At 39.5% G+C, this 19,314-nt stretch overlaps 1 protein-coding gene across 1 annotated transcript in view; it reads left to right on the top strand.

The window, feature by feature from the left end:
* LOC140504779 (interferon-induced very large GTPase 1-like) overlaps nt 1–15,477 on the top strand; it is a 32,967-nt gene extending 17,490 nt beyond the window's left edge. The window contains exon 2 of the mRNA XM_072610108.1: nt 6,292–15,477. Coding sequence (XP_072466209.1) covers nt 6,294–10,145 — 3,852 coding nt within the window. The 5' untranslated portion in view covers nt 6,292–6,293 and the 3' untranslated portion in view covers nt 10,146–15,477. The remainder of the gene's footprint in view (nt 1–6,291) is intronic.
* The last annotated feature ends 3,837 nt before the right edge of the window (nt 15,478–19,314 follow it).

Raw genomic sequence — 19,314 nt, 5'->3', positions numbered from 1 at the left:
AAGTCATTAGCTTCCATTTGCTCTATTCTAATTTTTGAGTTATTTTTTCAGTGAGCCTTTGGACTTCCTTTTCCATTTGACCAATTCTAACTTTTAAGGCGTTCTTCTCATTGACTTTTTGGACTTCTTTTGTAATTTGGATTAGTCTATTTTGTACGGAGTTATTTTCTTCAGTATTTTTTGGGGTCTCCTTTAGCAAGTTGTTGAATAGATTTTCATTATTTTCTTGCATCACACTCGTTTCTCTTCCCAATTTTTCCTGTACTTTTGTAATTTGATCTTCAAAATCCTTTTTGAGCTCTTTCATGGCCTGCAACCAATTCATATTTTTATTGGAGTTTTTTCATGTAGGAGCTTTGATTTTGTTGTTTTCTAGTTATATATTTTGATCTTCTTTGTCACCAAAGTAAGATTCAATATTCTGTTTTTTTTTTTTTTTTTTACATTGTATGTTCATCTTCTCTGTCAAATGCTTGACTTTCTATCTCTTTGTCAAGGTAAGACTGTGCTTCCAGGGGGAGTGGGAGTGGGAGACTGTACTGTCCCAGGGTTCAGGGGTTTGTATCAGCTGCTCAATCTCCTACCATCTGTGGGCCAAGAGTTCTAGAAGCAGACACTGATGCTGGTGCTGTTGTTGCTGCTGTCACAGCCACCCTCTCCCCCACTCCAGGTTGCGCTGACTCCAGCTGGAATGTCCAAGCGCTCCTTTGTAACCCATGTCCCATAGTGTTTCCCCACTGACATTCTATGCTATGGGTTGAGAAGTCTGGAAACTGCCACAGCTGCACGTCCTTCAGTCCCTTGAGACCTGGTCTAGCCTTGTCTATTCTAGAACTGACCACATCCAATTATGCTCTGCTCCCAGCCCAGTGTGATATATCCTTCCTGTTGACCCTCCAAGTTGTATTTGATTGGAGACTTGTTCCACTCTGTCATTTTGTGGGTTCTGTAGCTCTAGAATTTGTTCAGAGACATTTTTAACAGATATTTGGAAGAGTTTGGGGAGAACTCAAGCAAGTCCCTGGTTTTACTCTACCATCTTGGCTCTGCCTCCAGGAGCCATTTTTTTCAGTAAGCTTTTATTCTTCTTTTTACATCTGGCCAATTCTGCTTTTCAGTTTTTTTCTTCAGTGTTTTTTGTGTCCTCTTTTTTTTTTTTTACCACCTGTTATTTCTCTTTTCATAATTTTCTTTTGTTGCTCTCATTTCCTTGCCCAAATTTTCTTCTATTCAACTGATTTGATGTGTAAAATAATTTTTTGCTTTTTTTATTGCTTTCTCTATTTCTTCTAGTAATTCTTGTTGGGCTTACGTCCGGTCTGCATTTTTCTTTTGTGGCTTTGCTTGTAGATGCTTCCATGTCATTTCTTTTGAGTTTGTGTCTTACATGTTCCTATCAACATAGTATCACTTTATAGTAAAGATTTTGTTGTCGTTTTCTGCTCAATTTTCCACCGTATTTCTTGACTTTTAAATTTGTGATGGAATTGGGTTCTGCACATCTCTGGGGGGAGGTGGTGGTCACCACCCCAAGCTTCAGGCTTTTTTGTCCTGCAATTTTCACAGATGGTTCTGAGGGTCTTTCAGTTTTTGGTGCTTCCAAGGTGAGTGACTTATGGAGAAATGTGGTCACTGATGTCCTGGTCTGTGTTCTGGTCCTTACATAGGGAAGGTCCTTGACCCTTCACCACCACAGTGACTAAGATGCCTTTCTCAGTCCTAGAAGATCTACCATGAATTAGTGCCCCTGCTCTCTTTGTGCCCTAGAACTTTTCCATCATGACTGCAAGCAATCCTCTCCATCCTGGAACTGTGACCCAGAATTGGATAGTGATCAATGGAGTTGCCAAGCACACTCAAGCATACCCAGTCCTATTCTCAGTTCCTGCTCATGTGTCTCCTATAATTTCTTTCTGATTAGTTGTTTAATACTCCATACTGTGATCTGTTCTAGTCTCCATGTCAGTGGTATAGACCTTTCCTCTTGAGCTCTTAAGTTGTCCTGAGCTGGAAAAATATCTCATCCTGATCTATTATCAGTTATAACACCCTAGAACCTGATTTGATGCACTACATTAAAGTTGTTTTGGGGGGTAATGTTGGGAGAGTTCAACTGGAGTTCCCTGTAATTGCTCCATCTTGCCTCCACCTCCATACGGTAAACTTTCAATGGCCCTTATTTCCCCTGAAACTGGTAGCCTGTTAATCTTCTACCTTTCTCTGCCAAGCTTCCATAAATAGCAATCTCTCCTTTCTATCTGTATTTAATTGTTTACTATTCTATTCCTCCTTCAGGTTCCTGAATAATGTGGAGAATGGTCCCACCAAATAAATCACTAGTGATTACAGAAGTCATAAATTGAAAGACCTCTTCATATTCCTCAAACTCTCTAACATCTTTATCATATATGACATTATCACTCTTCTTCTTCATATTCTTTTCCCACTTGTGTTATTCAGTATTGGTTCTCTGGGTTTTTCTCTGAACATTCTTCTCTTAAAGAAGAAGAATGATCGATATATTAATATTTTGTTCAGTCATTTTTCAGCTATGGCTGATATTTTGGGACCCCATTTAGGTTTTTTCTGGCTAAGATACTGGAGTGGTCTGCCATTTCCTTCTATAACTCCTTTCATAGATGAGGAAAATGAAGAAAACAAAATTAAGTGACTTGCCCAGGGTCACACAGCTAGTAAGTATCTGAAGTTAGTTATGAATTCAGGAAGAGTCTTGAATCCAGGCCACCTAGGGGCACCTTGCTGATATTAGAGGGAGGCAAATTGCAAGAAATAATTTCCTAACCATTGTGGCTATTTAAAGATGGAATGAGATGTCTAAAGTAGTAGTGTGTTTTCTGTCTCTTGATGGATACTTGGTATATTGAAGGGAAGGCATGGATTCACTTGTCATCTCCACCTCCTTCTCCTCCCTTCTTAAAATATTGACTCTCATGTGAGTTATATGTCCCTTTTAGATTGACCTCTTGATACTACCTATTCTATCAGCTATATTTCTCATTAGTTTCCCCTCTTTGTAACACTTCCTTTCTTTGAAATCTCTTGTTCTCTCAAAACAAACAAAATTTCAGCATCTTCATCTCCTGTTGATACTTCTTTTTTTAAAAGTAGTAATTAATTGAATATCCTACCTGGGGCATTCAGGCAGAGCTGTCCACGGTTATGTGGTTGTATATCTAAACCAGTCACCCCATAACTAATGCAAGTCAAGACATCAGACCTCTGACTTCCAGGCTACTGGCCTCCCAGAAGAGAATAGAAGGAGTGATCAATCACTCAGACTTCATTTCCCACCAACTAACTGGATCTGCCCAGATCTACAGCTTCATCCCCTAATTTTCAACTCTTTCACCCAAGGAGAAAATAAAATCAGTTTTCTTTCTGAGGCCAAGAGGACACCTCTTTTTGCTATGGGAAATGATAAGGAAATCTATTCTCCTATAGCATGCAAACCTTCTCTTCATTATGCAAAAATGTATTCAGAATTCAAAGCTGCCAAAGTAAAATATCCCTTCCAATGCAATCACTCCTTATTCCCATTAACCTCCTGCTTCTTCATGTATTTTCCTGCTTGGTTCTCGCCTTGCCATGTGCAATCAAGAATCATATTCTATTGCTAGCAAACTTCCCTTCATATGAGACCTATTCCTCTCCCATACCATTTATTTCCTTGCAACATGGAATCTAGGTTCCTTCCAGAGGACATAATATTTCTGCCCAGTCTGTTACTAATGATGAAAAAAAAATGATATCTTTAGAAGAAATGAGTTTTGGTTAAAAAAGGTTGGCACTATTGATTAGAGAAATGCAAGGTAAAACAACCCTGTGATGTCACATCATGCCTATCAGATTGGATAACATGACAAAACAGGAAAATGATAAATGTGGGAGAAGGTGTGGGAAACACTAATGCATTGCTGATGGAGGTAAACTGATCCAACCATTCTGTAGAGCAATTTGGAACTGTGCCTTAAGGACTGTACAACTATTTATATCTCTGATCCAGCAATACAACTATTGGTCTGTATTCCAAAGAAATCATAGAAAAGGGAAAAGTACCACATGTACAAAAATATTTATAGCAGTTCTTTTAGTGATGGCAAAGAATTGGAAATTGAAGGGATACTCATCAATTGGGGAATGGCTGAAGAAGTCAGGAAAAAGTATATGAACGCAATGGAATACTATTGTTTCATGATGAGCAGGTATGCTGTGGTTTCATATGTGTTGTCGCAGAACAATCTCAAAGAACTCAGTCAGAACACCTCTCATTCAAGGAAGGTATTTATTGAGATTGACACCTCTCATGAAGCCCAGTGAGTTCCAATCAGCAAATTAATTAGATAAGACAGGCAATTTTATGTTGTAATGATGGTGATTACACAAAAAATCATGAATATTAAAAAGGCAGGAGGTATTTGTTAAAAGATTAGGCAAAGGGAGAGGGGGTCCTCTCTATGGTTTGGTGGTCAAACATCCTAGTTGTGCTTATTTCTGATTGGCTAGCTGTTGTGGTCTTGTGTGGTCAAGATGAATAGTTAGGTATTGTGGTTCTGTCATGTGCTAAATGGACGATGTGACTGTGGTTGAATACAAGGATACACTTGTTGAAATATGTGAATTGAATCTGGGAGCAGTGGCTAGCTAGGAGCAGTGGCTCTATTGAGTCTGGGGGTCTATTAAAGATAGATTGTGTGGTGAAATCAGGACATGTCCGCTGTTCAGTGGGCCCCATAAAGAAGTTAGAATATTGGAGCTGGGGGCAGCTTTATTAGGATTCCATTGGGTGAATTTCAGAAAAACCTGGAAAGACTTATATGAACTGATGCTGAGTGAATTGAATAGAACAGGGAGAACATTGTACACAGTAACAGTAACACTCTGTGATGATCAGCGTTGATAGACTTAGTTCTCTCAGCAATGTAATGGTGTAAGACAATTCCCAAAGACTCATGGTAGAAAATGCTATCCATATCCATAGAAAGAACTATAGAGTTTGAATGCACATTAAAGTGTGCTATTTTCTTGATTTTTTTTCTTTCTCATGCTTTTTCCCTTTTTTCTTATTCGTCTTTTGTAACATGACTAATGTGGAAGTGTATTAAAACATAATGATTGTGAAGGGGGCAAAGTGTAATGACCCTAAAGTTGAATTGGAATTGGTCTTGTAAGGGGTAATTTTATCTGAATATGGGTCTGACTAGTTTTAAAGAACCAGCATAACAGGAAAAAGATAAGAATGATATTTTGGCAGTAGTGCAAGGAGATGGTTGATTGAATAGAAATTAGATATTGGGAGAGCTTGGAAAACTGGATGAGAAGACATTCTTTCCTATAAGTAGGCCAAGGTGGATAGCAATGAGATGGACCTTAGAGTAAATTACATTCAGCTAAATAAATACTTATTAAGTAGCTGCTGTATATAAGTCCTTATGCACAGCACTGGGGAGAAAATGACAAAAATGACATAGTCTTTCACCTCACAGAGCTTATATTCAGTTGAGGATAATACAACAAATAATATGAGGCATGGTATGTTGGAGGAAAGGAGAAGACTAGCAAAAGTGTTATAAGAAATTTCTATGAGGAAAAATCACTTCAAATGAGATAATCAAGGTTTCCCTGAGGACAGCAACTAACTTAAGCTCTAAAGTAAGGAATTCAACAGTCAGAGACAAGTAAGTGGATCATTGCATTTAGGTACATTGAGTTACATGACTTCAGGGAGAAACCTGTAAACAATTCAGGTGGAATGTAGAATGATGGAAGGGTAGCAATGTCAAATAATGTAGGAAAGGTAGGCTGGGTGCGGATCATATAAGGCCTTAAAATCCAGGGTAAGGAGTATATATTTTTATACTTAGGTCTGAATAGAAAATTTCCAAATTGGCTTAAGATGAACCTATTTTAGGGAAAAGACACTGAAGGCTACCAGAAGTAGGAGAGATTTTTACCTCACTGAACTGAAGGGTGTTTGCTATACTTGATGGGGAGAGGGGAGTGAATCACCTGAGTTATTTAAACCATTTCACATTCTTGTCCTCACCTCTATCCTCCACATAGCTTTGGTCTTGCTAGACTCCAAATGCCACAAACCCAAATAAGGAGGCCTTTATGATTCCACATATATCATCAACATACAATAATGGTGCTGGGACAGGAGAGGAGAGCGAATATTTCCAGTGGAGCTCCTTCTACAGTTTACACCCTCATCACATACTTTCTGTGCATAATTTTTCCCAAAATTAAAGAAGGTTTTTTTCTCTCCTTCAGCCATGTCTACCCCAGGGAGTAATGGTGTTGAACTATCCCATGGAGACCCAAGAAGAAGAGAGCTGGAGGAGAAGCTGAGAGAATTGGGCCTGGATGCCCAGTATTGGGCACCTAGACTGCAGGAAGACCTGGGTGTGACTTCTTTCCAAGCTTTACAACACCTACAACAGAGGGAAATCCTGAAACTAAAATCCCAGGCAAATCATCCTTGGGAGAAAAGGGCATTGGAGAAACTACTTCAGCTATCAAGTGGCCAGACCTCAGAGAAAATGCAAGAGAAACCCTGGGTGACAGTGAAGGAGAGACAAGAGTGGGCACAGTTACTTTTGAGGGAGCTGAGGGAGATGCAGGTAGCAGGCAAAAGCCGCCAGGAGGTGATTGTTAGGGAGAAAGAAGAGGAACTGAGGCAGGCCATGGAGATCCCACCTAACTACTGGCCACTCCCTGAGAAACCCCTAATGGAGGTCATAGAAAACATGAACAAACACCTCGGTCTCATGGAGGGTACACTCTCCCATAGGGAGAATATTCCTGACAGGGAGCTCCTCAAAAGGGTGTCAGGTGGCCTGGCCCTGCAGGGCATTTATCAAACTAACCATCCTGAGGATCTTTTAGGAAAGAGAGAAGAATTACTCAGCCTCCCAGAGGACTTTTTTCTGCTCAGCCCAGCACAGGGAACAAGGATGGAAACAAAGGAGTTTCTATCTTCCCATGAAGAGTCCATGTTTACTGAAAGCATGGAGAGACTGGGTTTCACTGTGAGCTTCTTGGCTAAGGGTGGAGGTTGGGGATTTAACCTGGAGGCCAGCACTAATGACACCAGATCTTCTGACTCTAGAGAGGTCCATAAGTCACGCTCTGAACACACCTACAGCTGTACCACCAAGTTCTGCTATATCCCACTGGCCTCCTGCCACTTTTCACAAGACCAGCTCCATCTGTCCAGGTCAGCTCTTCAAGAGTTAAAAAAGCTAGAGGAACTTCTGAGTCACTCCAAGGATACAGAAACCCATCTGAAGCATAGATGTGAGGCATTTTTCCAAAGGTTTGGTTCTCATGTGAACCAGGGCCCACTGCATTTGGGAGGAGTGTTCTGGTGGAAAGCTGTAGCTGAGGGCTTCAAAGCAGAGGAGCTGCAAGATGTGAAGAACCAAGCCTCAGAGGCACTCGATATGTACATTGGAGGCAACTACAGTGGATTTGGGGTGACAGCTGCAGCCACAGTAAATGCATCGAAGTCTCAGTCCCAAATGACTTCCCACAATACAAGCTCCACTAATTTGCTAGCAAGATTCCAAATGTCTGTATACCAAACAGGAGGCCCCCCAGAGGTGGATTCTCTTCCACAGTGGAAAGCTGGTCTTGTGGCCAGTAATCACACCTGGTGTGTGATTGACCGAGGTTATCAACTAGTGCCTGTCTGGGACATAATTCTGTATAACCACAGAGAAGATTTTCAGGATCCTCTTCAAGTGAGTCGCTGCCTCACCGATATTTACACAGTTCTGACTGGCCGATGTGCAAGGATCCAGGATGGAGAGGTGTTATTGAGTGCAGTGGAGGATGCCAGATGCTTTGTAGAAGAAGTGAAATCCTGGGAAATCACTGAGCCTGAGGAGAAACTGATGAAACTGCTGGACTTCAAACAAAAACTGAGGGAGAAAACTACAAACTCTAACACCTGGATTAATATCTGTCTCAAAGACTTAGCTCTGCAGCAGTTCTTGGTGGGCATTGTCAATTTTTGCAAGGACTTCCCAGTTTATGAAAGCAAAGTCATTAAATCCCAGTTGCATAGCCTTCTATATCCTCATGTCTATCAAGTGGAAGACTTCCCACAGAGTAAACAAATCATGCAGTGGGTTTTCCACTCAGCAATGGAGCAGCAAGATATCCATGTCACAGAGTTTGCTGACTTCATTCATCTTTTAGAAAAGGAAAAGTATAATCTTCTTGAAATAAATCACAACTCAAAGACCATAGGACCGATGGAAGAAGCTCAAAGAAAGGCTACTTACAAGATCAGTTTGTCTCTCAGCTCCTTTCTAAAGGCCCTGAAACAGACAGAGGAGTCAGGCACACACCTACTGCTACTTTCCATTGCAGCTGCTGCAGGGTACATGGAGGAAGATCAAACCTTCCACTATCTCCTTGGATGTGAAGAATTAAATTTCCTGTTATGTGAAATGAAGGAAGCCCATGAAAAATACCAGTCCCTTAATAAGGAGCATGACTATAGGGCTCAAGCATTCCTATTGTTCACAGGGCTCACAGTAACTCCTGGACCTATGACTGTGTTTGCAGAAGAAAAGATGCAACGTTTGAAGCTGATGAAATCTCACATGGGACAGTCATGGTCCAAAGAAGTACTTCATGTGCTCTTGAAACCAAGGGCCAGTCATGATTGGGAAACTCTGGAGAAAGACCTGAATTTCCTTATCAGTGGAGACTACGAAGCTACAGTGAACTGTATACAGATGGACCAGGTAAAGAAAGAACTTGACTGTGTTTCTCAGAGAAAGAAAAAGAACTCTGAAGCAGAACCAAGTACCATCATTCATGAGGAAGTGATAAAAAATTCCCAGTTTCTAGAGCTAGCCAAGAGACTTGGTCTGGAACATTACTATCCAAGGAGGATGTGCCGAGACGATTTCCATCTGATTCACAAGGCCTCTGTGCATGACAGTCAGCCAGACACAGAAAAACAATTGCCATTTTATTTCCTACAGAAGTTGTTGATGCTGGATTACCGACTGAGATACTTGGTCTGTAAAGATGATGGAGACACAGTGGGCAGTGAGGCACTGGCTCTAGCAGATCTTGAGGATGACACTTCAGATCCTTATGATGATTTATTTGATGACAAGATCACACCCTCTCTCCTCTTGTCCACAGGCCCACCCCACATCCACCCAATGGACACTCAGATGATGATTTTTCACTGTGCTGATGATTTCATGAGACAATACATTTCAAACAAACTTTCTATTTGTCAATTTGCTCTCCCCCTTGTGGTACCAAATCCTTGTACTTCTGTAATAGAATTCCCTCTATGGTCTCTCAGCCAAATCAAGAGAAGCTGGAGAGAGGTGGAGAAATCATCAGGAGAAGACATAGTCCTTAATTTTAATAACCAACTCATCTCCCAGGCACCCATACCCATTGTGTCCTTTATAAGAGTTGTAAATTCTGCTTTTTCTTCCAAATCTCAGATCTTGAACTCTCTGTTGAGTAAGCACAAACATGATGCTTTTTTCCACCATCACTGCCGAGGCAGCAGCAAATCCTGCCTCTTAATGGGAGGTATGGTAGAGATCTCCTGGTTCTGTCCAGGGGGGAGAAATGAGGATAGATTTGAAAGGTGTATTGCCTTCACCAATCTCCGTGGAGATGCCAAAGATTATGAGAAACAACTCAGATTTCTGCAGGAAATTGCTTCAGTCACAGTGGTCCTTGTGTCTGCTTCTGATAAAAGTGAGAGGACCGTTCAAATGGTCCGGGATCTATGGAAGTCAACAAAACCTTTCGTTTATTTGTTTGATGACAAAGAGAAGAGTTTAGGCATTGATTCTGGCCAGAAAGTGAGGATTGGGATTAGGAATAGAAATGAGGCTGAATTAAGGGATGAACTCACAAGTGTCCTCAATCGCTTGCTGAAGTCTTCAGGTCCCTTTCTCAGTCTGGAACAGTGTGCTGAAGTTGCTCGGCACCATGGCTTTCTTGTAGATGTGGATAGGAAGGAGTGTCAGGAGGCTAAGGGAAAGGCACAGGCTTTGCTGGCCATCATGGAAGAGATGAAATTGTCTGAAATGAAGGAGAGATTACTCCCCCTTCAAGGAGAGCTTTGGCACTAGTGGTGTAAGAAGGACAGGGAGCTTTGTCACCTGAGAGAGAAGGGGAACCTCAGCCTTGAACAGCACAAGAGTGAGATTGAGACAGAAAAGCAAATAATTAGACAAACACAGCTACAGAGGGCATTTCCTCTGAATGACTTGATGAGATCTGTGCTTGAAATCCTCCAGTCTCACTCAGAGAAAGACAATAGCACTGAGCTGTACTTCCTACAGTGGCTAAGTACATTCATGGACAACCTGACCAGAGGTCACCTGGAAAAACTCCAGAAGAGGTACAGCCAGTTGTGGTCCCTGGTGCTGGCAGAAAATCAAAAGGGATCCAAGAACGCCTCCTTGAAATGCCACCAATTGGAACTAGAAGCTGTCTCCAAGGAGATCAGGGATTCCTCTTTGGGTATTGAACATGTCCTGAGAGAGGTTGGCCAGATCTATGAAGCTTTGGAAGAAACTTCATCTGAAATGGACACTGTGTTCTTGTCCCTTCCTCGAATTGCTGCTGACCTGATGATCTCTGGATATCCCCTTGAGCTGATGGATGGGGATGCTTCCTACGTACCTCTGAAGTGGGTGGCAGCTGTTTTTGACAGATTGATTGAGAAAATTGGAGACCAAAAGCTCTTTGTTCTCTCTGTTCTTGGCCTCCAAAGCACAGGGAAGTCTACTCTGCTGAATGCTATGTTTGGCCTGCAATTTAATGTCAGTGCAGGGCGTTGTACACGAGGAGCTTACATGCAGTTGCTAAAAGTGGAGGAGAAACTCTGGGAAGAGCTGGGCTTTGGCTTTGTCCTCGTGGTTGACACAGAAGGACTGAGGGCCCCAGAATTCACTGGTAAATCACAAAATCGGGACAATGAGTTGGCCACTTTTGTTATTGGACTTGGAAACCTGACCTTGATCAATATATTTGGGGAGAATCCTTCAGAAATGCAAGATATCTTGCAAATTGCTGTCCAGGCCTTTTTGAGAATGAAGCAAGTGAACATTTACCCCAGCTGTCTCTTTGTCCATCAGAATGTAGGAGAAATCACTGCCAAAGATCAAAACATGGAAGGAAGAAGGCGACTACAGCAGAGACTGGATGAAATGGCAGCCATAGCTGCAGAACAGGAACAGTACTCTGGTATTACTCGCTTCAGTGATGTCATTCGGTTTGATGTCAACACCCATGTCCATTACTTTGCTCATCTATGGGATGGTGATCCTCCAATGGCCCCTCCTAATCCTAGTTATAGCCACAACATCCAGGAACTAAAAAGCAGAATTCTCTTGGCTGCCAAAAAAGAATCCAAAGGCAGCATCCTGAAGGTGTCTGAGGTGAAAGTCCGGATCCACGATTTGTGGAAAGCCTTGGTGAATGAAAATTTCGTCTTCAGCTTTAGGAATACCCGGGAGATCATGGCAATGATCAAGCTTGAGACAATGTATAATAACTGGACCTGGAATCTAAGAAGTCATGTATTGGGTTTGCAGAACCAACTGACCAATCAGATTCACAATGGGGAAATTAAGGATCTGCAAAGAAGTTCTATTGAGGCTAACATTATAGAAAAATATGAATCCATCAAACAAGATCTTGAAAGATATTTTGATGAAGATCAAGAGAATGAAATCTTTATTCAGTGGAAGGGAAACTTTGAGAACAAACTGAGAAATCTTAAAGAGGCACTTGTTTCAGAAGTCATTAGAAAGTCCAGTGATTTCCTTAGTTCCAGGAAAGGTCAAGATAAACTGGATAAAAAAAAGTCAGAGTATGAAAAAGAGCTGTTGAAAAGAAGCAGAGATATGGCTCTGTCCCTCAAGGTTAAAGAATTCAGTGAGGAGCAGCTGAGAGAGACATTCAGTCAACTTTGGTCAAAGTGGGTCTGTGAAGTATCCTCAACTTCCCCTCCTTCTGAAGACCCCAATATTGATGTCGATTTGGAAAATGTCTTTTTGGACTACTTTAAACAAGACCACAATGTGGTAAGCAAACTCAAAGATCATTCCAAAAGAAAAAAGTTTTCCATTAATTATGAGAAACATGTCATAATGAAGGCAAAACTAGGAATTTTCAAACCCTCCATAGCAGAGAGTGATAGAAAGACCATAATACAAACTACTGAAAACATTTCTTCCTTGGTCGCCAAAAATATTGACTCTAAGTTGAGAACGGGAATGGATTATAATACAAATTACTTCCATGAAATACTGCATCTAACTGACAAGAAAACTGATTCTGCATCTGATGAGGCACAGTACACATTTACAAATGAATATAAAGTAGATTTGTCCTTATATTTATGCCATAGAGCAGTTGCTACTTTTAGGGATATGCACACAGCATTCAAGAGAGCACATGATCCTGTCACATATCTACAAAACAAAAGAGAGGAATTCTTTATGAGTTTTAAGATTTCCTGCCAAGGTGCAACTTCTATCACAGCATTTGCTGACTTCCTGTGGGGCAAGCTCACTACTTCCCTACTTGTAACCATCCAGAAAAAGATAGCCCTTGACCTAGCTGGGGAGATAAGGGCTAACTGCCCTGCCTTCAAAGGAAACCGTTCCAATCTGGAGAAACATATTCTCATCTCTCTGGCTAAGGAAGAAAACTTTGAGAATTATTGGCAATACATACATACACCAGAATTACATTTTAAGCACTACATCAAGAAAGAGATTGAAACATATGTAAGTAAAGAAAATGAGAAATTGAAGAATTTTTTAAGTAATAGCTTAGATTTTTTTAAGAAAGTCATCCTTCTTGCTATTCAGAAATCAACTCTGGTTGCTAAGGATCAAAACAATTCTGCATCTGTATGGCTAGACTCATTGTGTAATCACCTTGGGCGTCATTTGACCCTTCCAAGAGGAGACTTAATAAGCATTGAACACCAGGAGATAACAGACATAGAATTCCTCAAGCAAGCCATGAGTGAACACCTGGATACCAAAATTCAAGAGGTAGGAGAGTCCTGTGAAATTACATGTATAAAGAAAGTTGTACCGGAGATTCAGGCCATGCTCTCTGATCACTTCAGTGGCTGCTGGAAGCAATGTCCCTTTTGCAAAGCAATTTGTACAAATGCAGTCACAGGTCATTCTGAGGAGCACAGCGTTCCTTTTCATCGTTCTCAGGCTGTCACAGGTATGAGGTGGCTCAAGAATGATGAGTTTTCAATTGTTTTCTGTACCAGCTACATAGGAAGTCGTCTGCTTTTTCTGAATTTTGGTGTGCTGTTCCCATATAAGTCTCATTTTCAGGCAGGTGGTGAATATGCCAGATGGAAAATCACTCCAGACACATCTGCCCAGCCATACTGGAAATGGTTTGTATGTCGTTTCAGGTCACAATTAGAAGAACGTTATAATCTCAGATTCAAGGGAATGGGTCAGATTCCTCAGGCATGGTTACAAATCACCAAGCAAGATGTGCTGAATGACCTGAATAAATGATAATTCTCAGTGAACCTGATTGTACAGCAATTTCAAGAACTTGTTCTTTCAGAAATGATTTTTCAAATTTTGAATATTGGAGGCACATATTGTAATACACTAATCATCAAAACTTTATATCACTGGTCAAAAAATAAATAAAATGATATTTAGTGACCAGACAATAGACAAACAGAAATAGTTGATCTTAATCTCACAGATTTCATTAAGCAAGAATATAAATTATTTTCAGAAGATGCCCAGTTTGCTAGAATTGTTGGAAAATCTCTAAGGGAATTTCAGAGTACCAGGTAACAACAAATACTTGTTTAAGTAAAAAGGAATATTCTGTCTCAATGACTAATGTTCATACCATTAGAAAATTAGGAAAGAAATCAAATAGGTACCTTTCTTATTCATGTCCAGGGCTACAGATCTTAAATAAACAAGAGAGATTGACAGTTAAAACATAGATTGTATGAAATGAAAGACATTTTACACAAGAAAAATTAGCATTACTAATATCAACAGAGAAGGGTTAAAATGGGAAAAACGTTTGCATCAAATGTCTCTGACAAGGATCCAATTCAGAGGCAATTAACAAATACATAACCAAAAGAGGTCCATTTTCTAATGTTTAAGTGTTGAAAGGATAGAAATAAACAGTGTTCAAAAGAAAAGTTGTAAACTGTTAGGAACCATAAAAAAAATCCTTGAACCACCACCAAGAGAAATAAGAATCAAAACAACACAGAGCTTTTCATTATACCCAGTCCGCTGGAATAGATGACAACAGATAGCAATAATCAAAATTTAATTTTTGATGGGAGGTATTGTGAACATGCAGACACAGTAAAGTAGCCAGATTAAAATGTGATTGGGAAATATTTAATAAAATAAATGAAAATACAGTAAAGGACAGATAATGTTAATATTTTGTTTTTTAAGTCAATGTGTATCCATACAGATGCATCTTTATGGCTTATTGATCTGCCTTTCTATTGGAGTTTGACACATTGCACTAAATCACGGGTGGTGGGACTGTGTATGCACACAGCCATTCTAGAATGTAATTTCAAATTATGGGAATGAAGTGGCTAAAATATCCTTACCTCTTGATCAAGTGAGTCTGTTGTAAGGCATAAGTCTTGAAGAAGCCATAAACTACAAAGGAAGTTTTCTTGTGCACAAAAATAGTTATAACACCACTTTTTATTGAAGCAAGAAACTGAAAAGCAAGTAGAACCTATTATTACCAGAATGGCTGAACAAATTGTGTTGCATGAATGTAATGAAGGATTATTGTGAAATATTAACCAGTTATTGATCAGTCACTTATTTTTAATCATATTCTTTAATTACACATATAATTTAGCTCTTATGAATCATAGTTGATTAAGAAGTGTGTATGAGATTCTGTGCAGGTTGACAGGGCATTGGCTACAGCTAGCTTCCCTATTAACCAAAATTCTCACCTCTATTAAATGTCTTTGTCCAGGTGAAATTTTTATTTCTATTAAGAGTCATGCTGCAGACTAAAGTGATAGTTACTCCATGATCAAATATAAGTCACATGAGGATGGAAACCCCAATGAATATTGCTTACCTGTCAAAGTTCCCCTTTCTTATGAAAATTCCCTATTCTTCTCAAGATAGACTTCTATGATGACAGTGGACCATACCCAAGTACCCTAAGCAAACAGAAATGTAAACCCCTATGAGAATAAATATCATGTCTTTTAATTTGGAATTAATGTTCCTCATTGATTATGTTCCCCATTCTGATGTTTCTCCTCTATGTCTATAAAAGTTCTCTGTAAACTCAGTTCAGGGTCCTTGTACTAACTGAGATGGTCTTGCACCATTTCATTAGCAAACTGCTAGCCATGGCTAATAAAGTGATTGTTGTTCAAATTTTTTTTTGCCTCAATTTTCTTTACTCATAGATTCTAATCTTAACATTGTAGTGCTATAAAAATGACAATCATTCTGAATACAGAGAATCATGGAAAGGGTTTATGAATTGATATAACATAAAGTTTGGTATTGAACACTATATTTTATACATGTAGACATACACAGATGTATATATGAATATTTGTATATGTATATTTATGTGTGTGTGTGTGTGTGTGTGTGTGTAATGACAATGGAAATGGAAAAAAAAATAACCATAAAAAAGCCAAAATGAATATTTCAAATTTACAGTGGTTCAAAGAAAACACACAATATATCTCTGCCCAATCCTTAGAAGAGGTGGGTAGGAGTCCCCAGGAATATAACTTCAGACATTTTCAATATATTCATTGATTAGTTTGACTTTTTTCTTTCCTCTTTATTTTAATATTTATTTATTTTTTGTTTTCAACATTCATTTCCATAAAATGTTGGGTTTCAAATTTTCTCCCCATCTCTCCCCTCTCCCAGTCCCAAAATACCATGCATTTTGATTACCCCTTCCCCCAATCTGTCCTCCTTTCTATCACACCCCACCCTTCCCTTATCTCCATCTTGTCTCTTTTCTTGTAGGGCAAGATAGATTTCTATACCCCATTACCTGTATTTCTTATTACCCAGTTGCATGCAAAAACAATTCTCAGCATTTGTTCCTAAAACTTTGAGTTCCAACTTCTCTCCCTCCTTCCCTCCCCACCTATCCCCATTGAGAAGGCAGGCAATTCAATATAAGCTATACATGCACAGTTTTGCAAAAGACTTCCATAATAGTCATGTTGTGTAAGACTATATTTCCCTCCATCCTATTCTGCCACCCATTTATTCTGTTTCACTTGTTTGACCTTGTCTCTCCCCAAAAGTTTTTACTTCTAATTACTCCCTTCTCCCATTTTCCCTCTCTTCTGTCATCCCCCACCCCACTTATCCCCTTCTCCGCTACTTTCCTCTAGTGTAAGATAGATTTTCATACCAAATTGAGTGTGCATGTTATTCTCTCCTTAAGCCAAATGTGATGAGAGTAAGCTTCACTTTTTCACTCTCACGTCCCCCCTTTCCCTCTCCATTGTAAAAGTTTTTTCTTGCCTCTTTCATGAGAGATAATTTGTCCCATTCCATTTCTCCCTTTCTCCTACCAATATATTCCTCTCACACCCCTTAATTTTATTTTTTTTAGATATCATCCCTTCCCATTCAACTCACTCTGTGCCCTCTGACTATATATATGTATGTGTGTGTGTGTGTGTGTGTGTGTGCATAACCTCTCCAACTACCCAAATACTGAAAAAAGTTTCAAGAGTTGCAGATATTATCTTTCGATATAGGAATGTAAACAGTTCAGCTTTAGTAAGTCCCTTATCATTTCTCTTTCCTGTTTCCCTTTTCATGCTTCTCTTTAGTCTTGTGTTTGAAAGTCAAATTTTCTATTCAGCTCTGGTCTTTTCATCAAGAATCCTTAAAAGTCCTCTATTTCATTGAATGACAATTTGTTCCCCTGAACAATATTATAATCAGTATTGCTGGGTAGGTGATTCTTGGTTGTAATCCTAGTTCCTTTGACTTCTGGAATATCATATACCAAGCCCTGTGACTCCTTATAGTAGAAGCTGCTATTTCTTGTATTATCCTGATAGTATTTCCACAATACTCAAATTGTTTCTTTCTAGCTGCTTGCAATATTTTCTCTTTGACCTAGGAACTCTGGAATTTGTCTACAATATTCCTAGGAGTTTTTCTTTTCAGATCTCTTTCAGGAGGTGATCAGTAGATTCTTTTAATATTTATTTTACCCTCTGATTCTAGAATATCAGGGCAGTTGTCCGTGATAATTTCGTGAAAAATGATGTCTAGGCTCTACTTTTGATCATGGTTTTCAGGTAGTCCCATAATTTTTAAATTGTCTCTCCTGGATCTATTTTCCAGGTCAGTTGTTTTTTCAGTGAGACATGTCACATTGTCTTCTATTTTTCCATTCTTTTGCTTTTGTTTTGTAATTTCTTGGTTTCTCATAAAGTCATTAGCTTCCTTTCGTTCCATTCTAATTTTTAAAGAATTATTTTCTTCGGTGAGCTTTTGAACTATTTCTGCTTTTTGGAGCATTCAAATGAGCATTCAATGAGGAGAACCTCACTGGCTTTTTGAAGCTCTTTTGCCATTTGTGTTAGTCTATTTTTAGAGGTGTTATTTTCTTCATCATTTTTTGAGTCTCCTTTAGCAAGCTGTTGACTTGCTTTTCATGATTTTCTTGCATCACTCCCATTTCTCTTCCCAGTTTTTCCTCCACCTCTCTTACTTGATTTTCAAAATGTTTTTTGAACTCTTCCATGGCCTGAGACCACTGTATATTTTTCTGGAGGTTTTGGATGGAGAAGCCTTGACTTTTAGAAGCCTTGACTTCCTCCGATGGTATGTGTTGTTCTTCCTCATCTGAAAGGATGGAAGAAAAGACCTGTTCACAAAGGAAGTAATCTTCTATAGTCTTAGTTTTTCCCCTTTTTGGGGCATTTCCCCAGCCAGTTATTTGACTTTTGAGTCCTTTATCAAAAGGAGTGTATACTCTGGGGACCTATAAGTTCTCAGTTCCTCCAACGTGGCACAATCAAGGGAGAGGAGTTTACTCCTATCCTGGCCTGTGTTATTGTCTGTGAGCAACCACAAGCACTCTATTCTGCTCAGTATCTGCTGGTAGTATTCCCTCTCCAGAGCCTCCCACAGCTCCACCACCAGCTCTCCTCCTCACCCCAATCAGTCACTCACTTTAGGTCGAGGGCTCCAAAAATGGACACTGCTGCTGCAGTGACTGCTGCCTGTGGGTCAGACCATATTCCCTTCTCATCCAGGTGAGAGAGGTTTCTCACTGACCTTTGAAACTGTCTTTGCAGTTTGTGGGATGAGGAATGTGGGAACCACAGCTATTGCCAGGGATTCTGCCCCTGCATACTGCTCCAGTCCTGTTCTTGCCAGTGCTGCTCAGACAAGGCTGAAATGTGCTCTGCTCTACACCCGATGTGGTAGACCTTTCCTGTCAGCCTTCCAGACTATCTTGAGCTGGAAATCTCTTTTGCTCTGTCATTTTGTGGCTTCTGCTATTCTAGTATTTGTTTAGAGTCATTTTTTGTACAGGTAGTTTATGGGCTATTGGGGAGAGCTTCTACAGGTCTGTCTTTCTACCCTTTTCTCTTTTTCTTTAAAAATTTTTTTTGTTCTAAGAGATAATGCTCCAAGATGGGAGAGGAGGCAAAATACTGGGCAGAAATCTAGGTGATTTTGAAAAAAATCTTCAAAAATTCTATACTTAAAAACAAGCAAAATCCTAATCAGAACACCTCTTACATTTTACCTCTAACAAATCAAATTGATAGTGATTATAAAAGATGAGAAAATTCTAGATGTGCTGTGGAAATAGGAAATAGGAAAACTAACACACTGTGAGTACAGTTTTAAGTGGTCTCCCAGTCTGGAAAACAATTTGGAATTATGATGAGAAATGAATGAATATTTCTCACCATATCTGGCGGCCCAAAGATCTTATTGCTTGGCATATACTATAAGACAGGCAAAGATAAGAAAATATACTGTATTCTACACATTATCAAATTATTTATAGCAATACTTTTTTGTAGTTGCAAAGAATTTCAAAAATGAAAATGCACACTAATTAGGGAATAGCAATAAATTGTGGTACATGAATTGAATGGTTTAGGCATGAAAAAACAAACAAATGCAAACTAATGGTTATGATTCATAAAATTATGGTGATACTTTGGCCTTTTTGTCCCACAATTAGATGAATTATACTTGC

The sequence above is a fragment of the Notamacropus eugenii genome, chromosome 5 (genome assembly GCF_028372415.1).
Source record: "Notamacropus eugenii isolate mMacEug1 chromosome 5, mMacEug1.pri_v2, whole genome shotgun sequence".
NCBI lineage: Eukaryota > Metazoa > Chordata > Mammalia > Diprotodontia > Macropodidae > Notamacropus > Notamacropus eugenii.
Note: the sequence above shows the minus strand (reverse complement) of the source record. Positions and strands in the feature narration are given on the sequence as shown.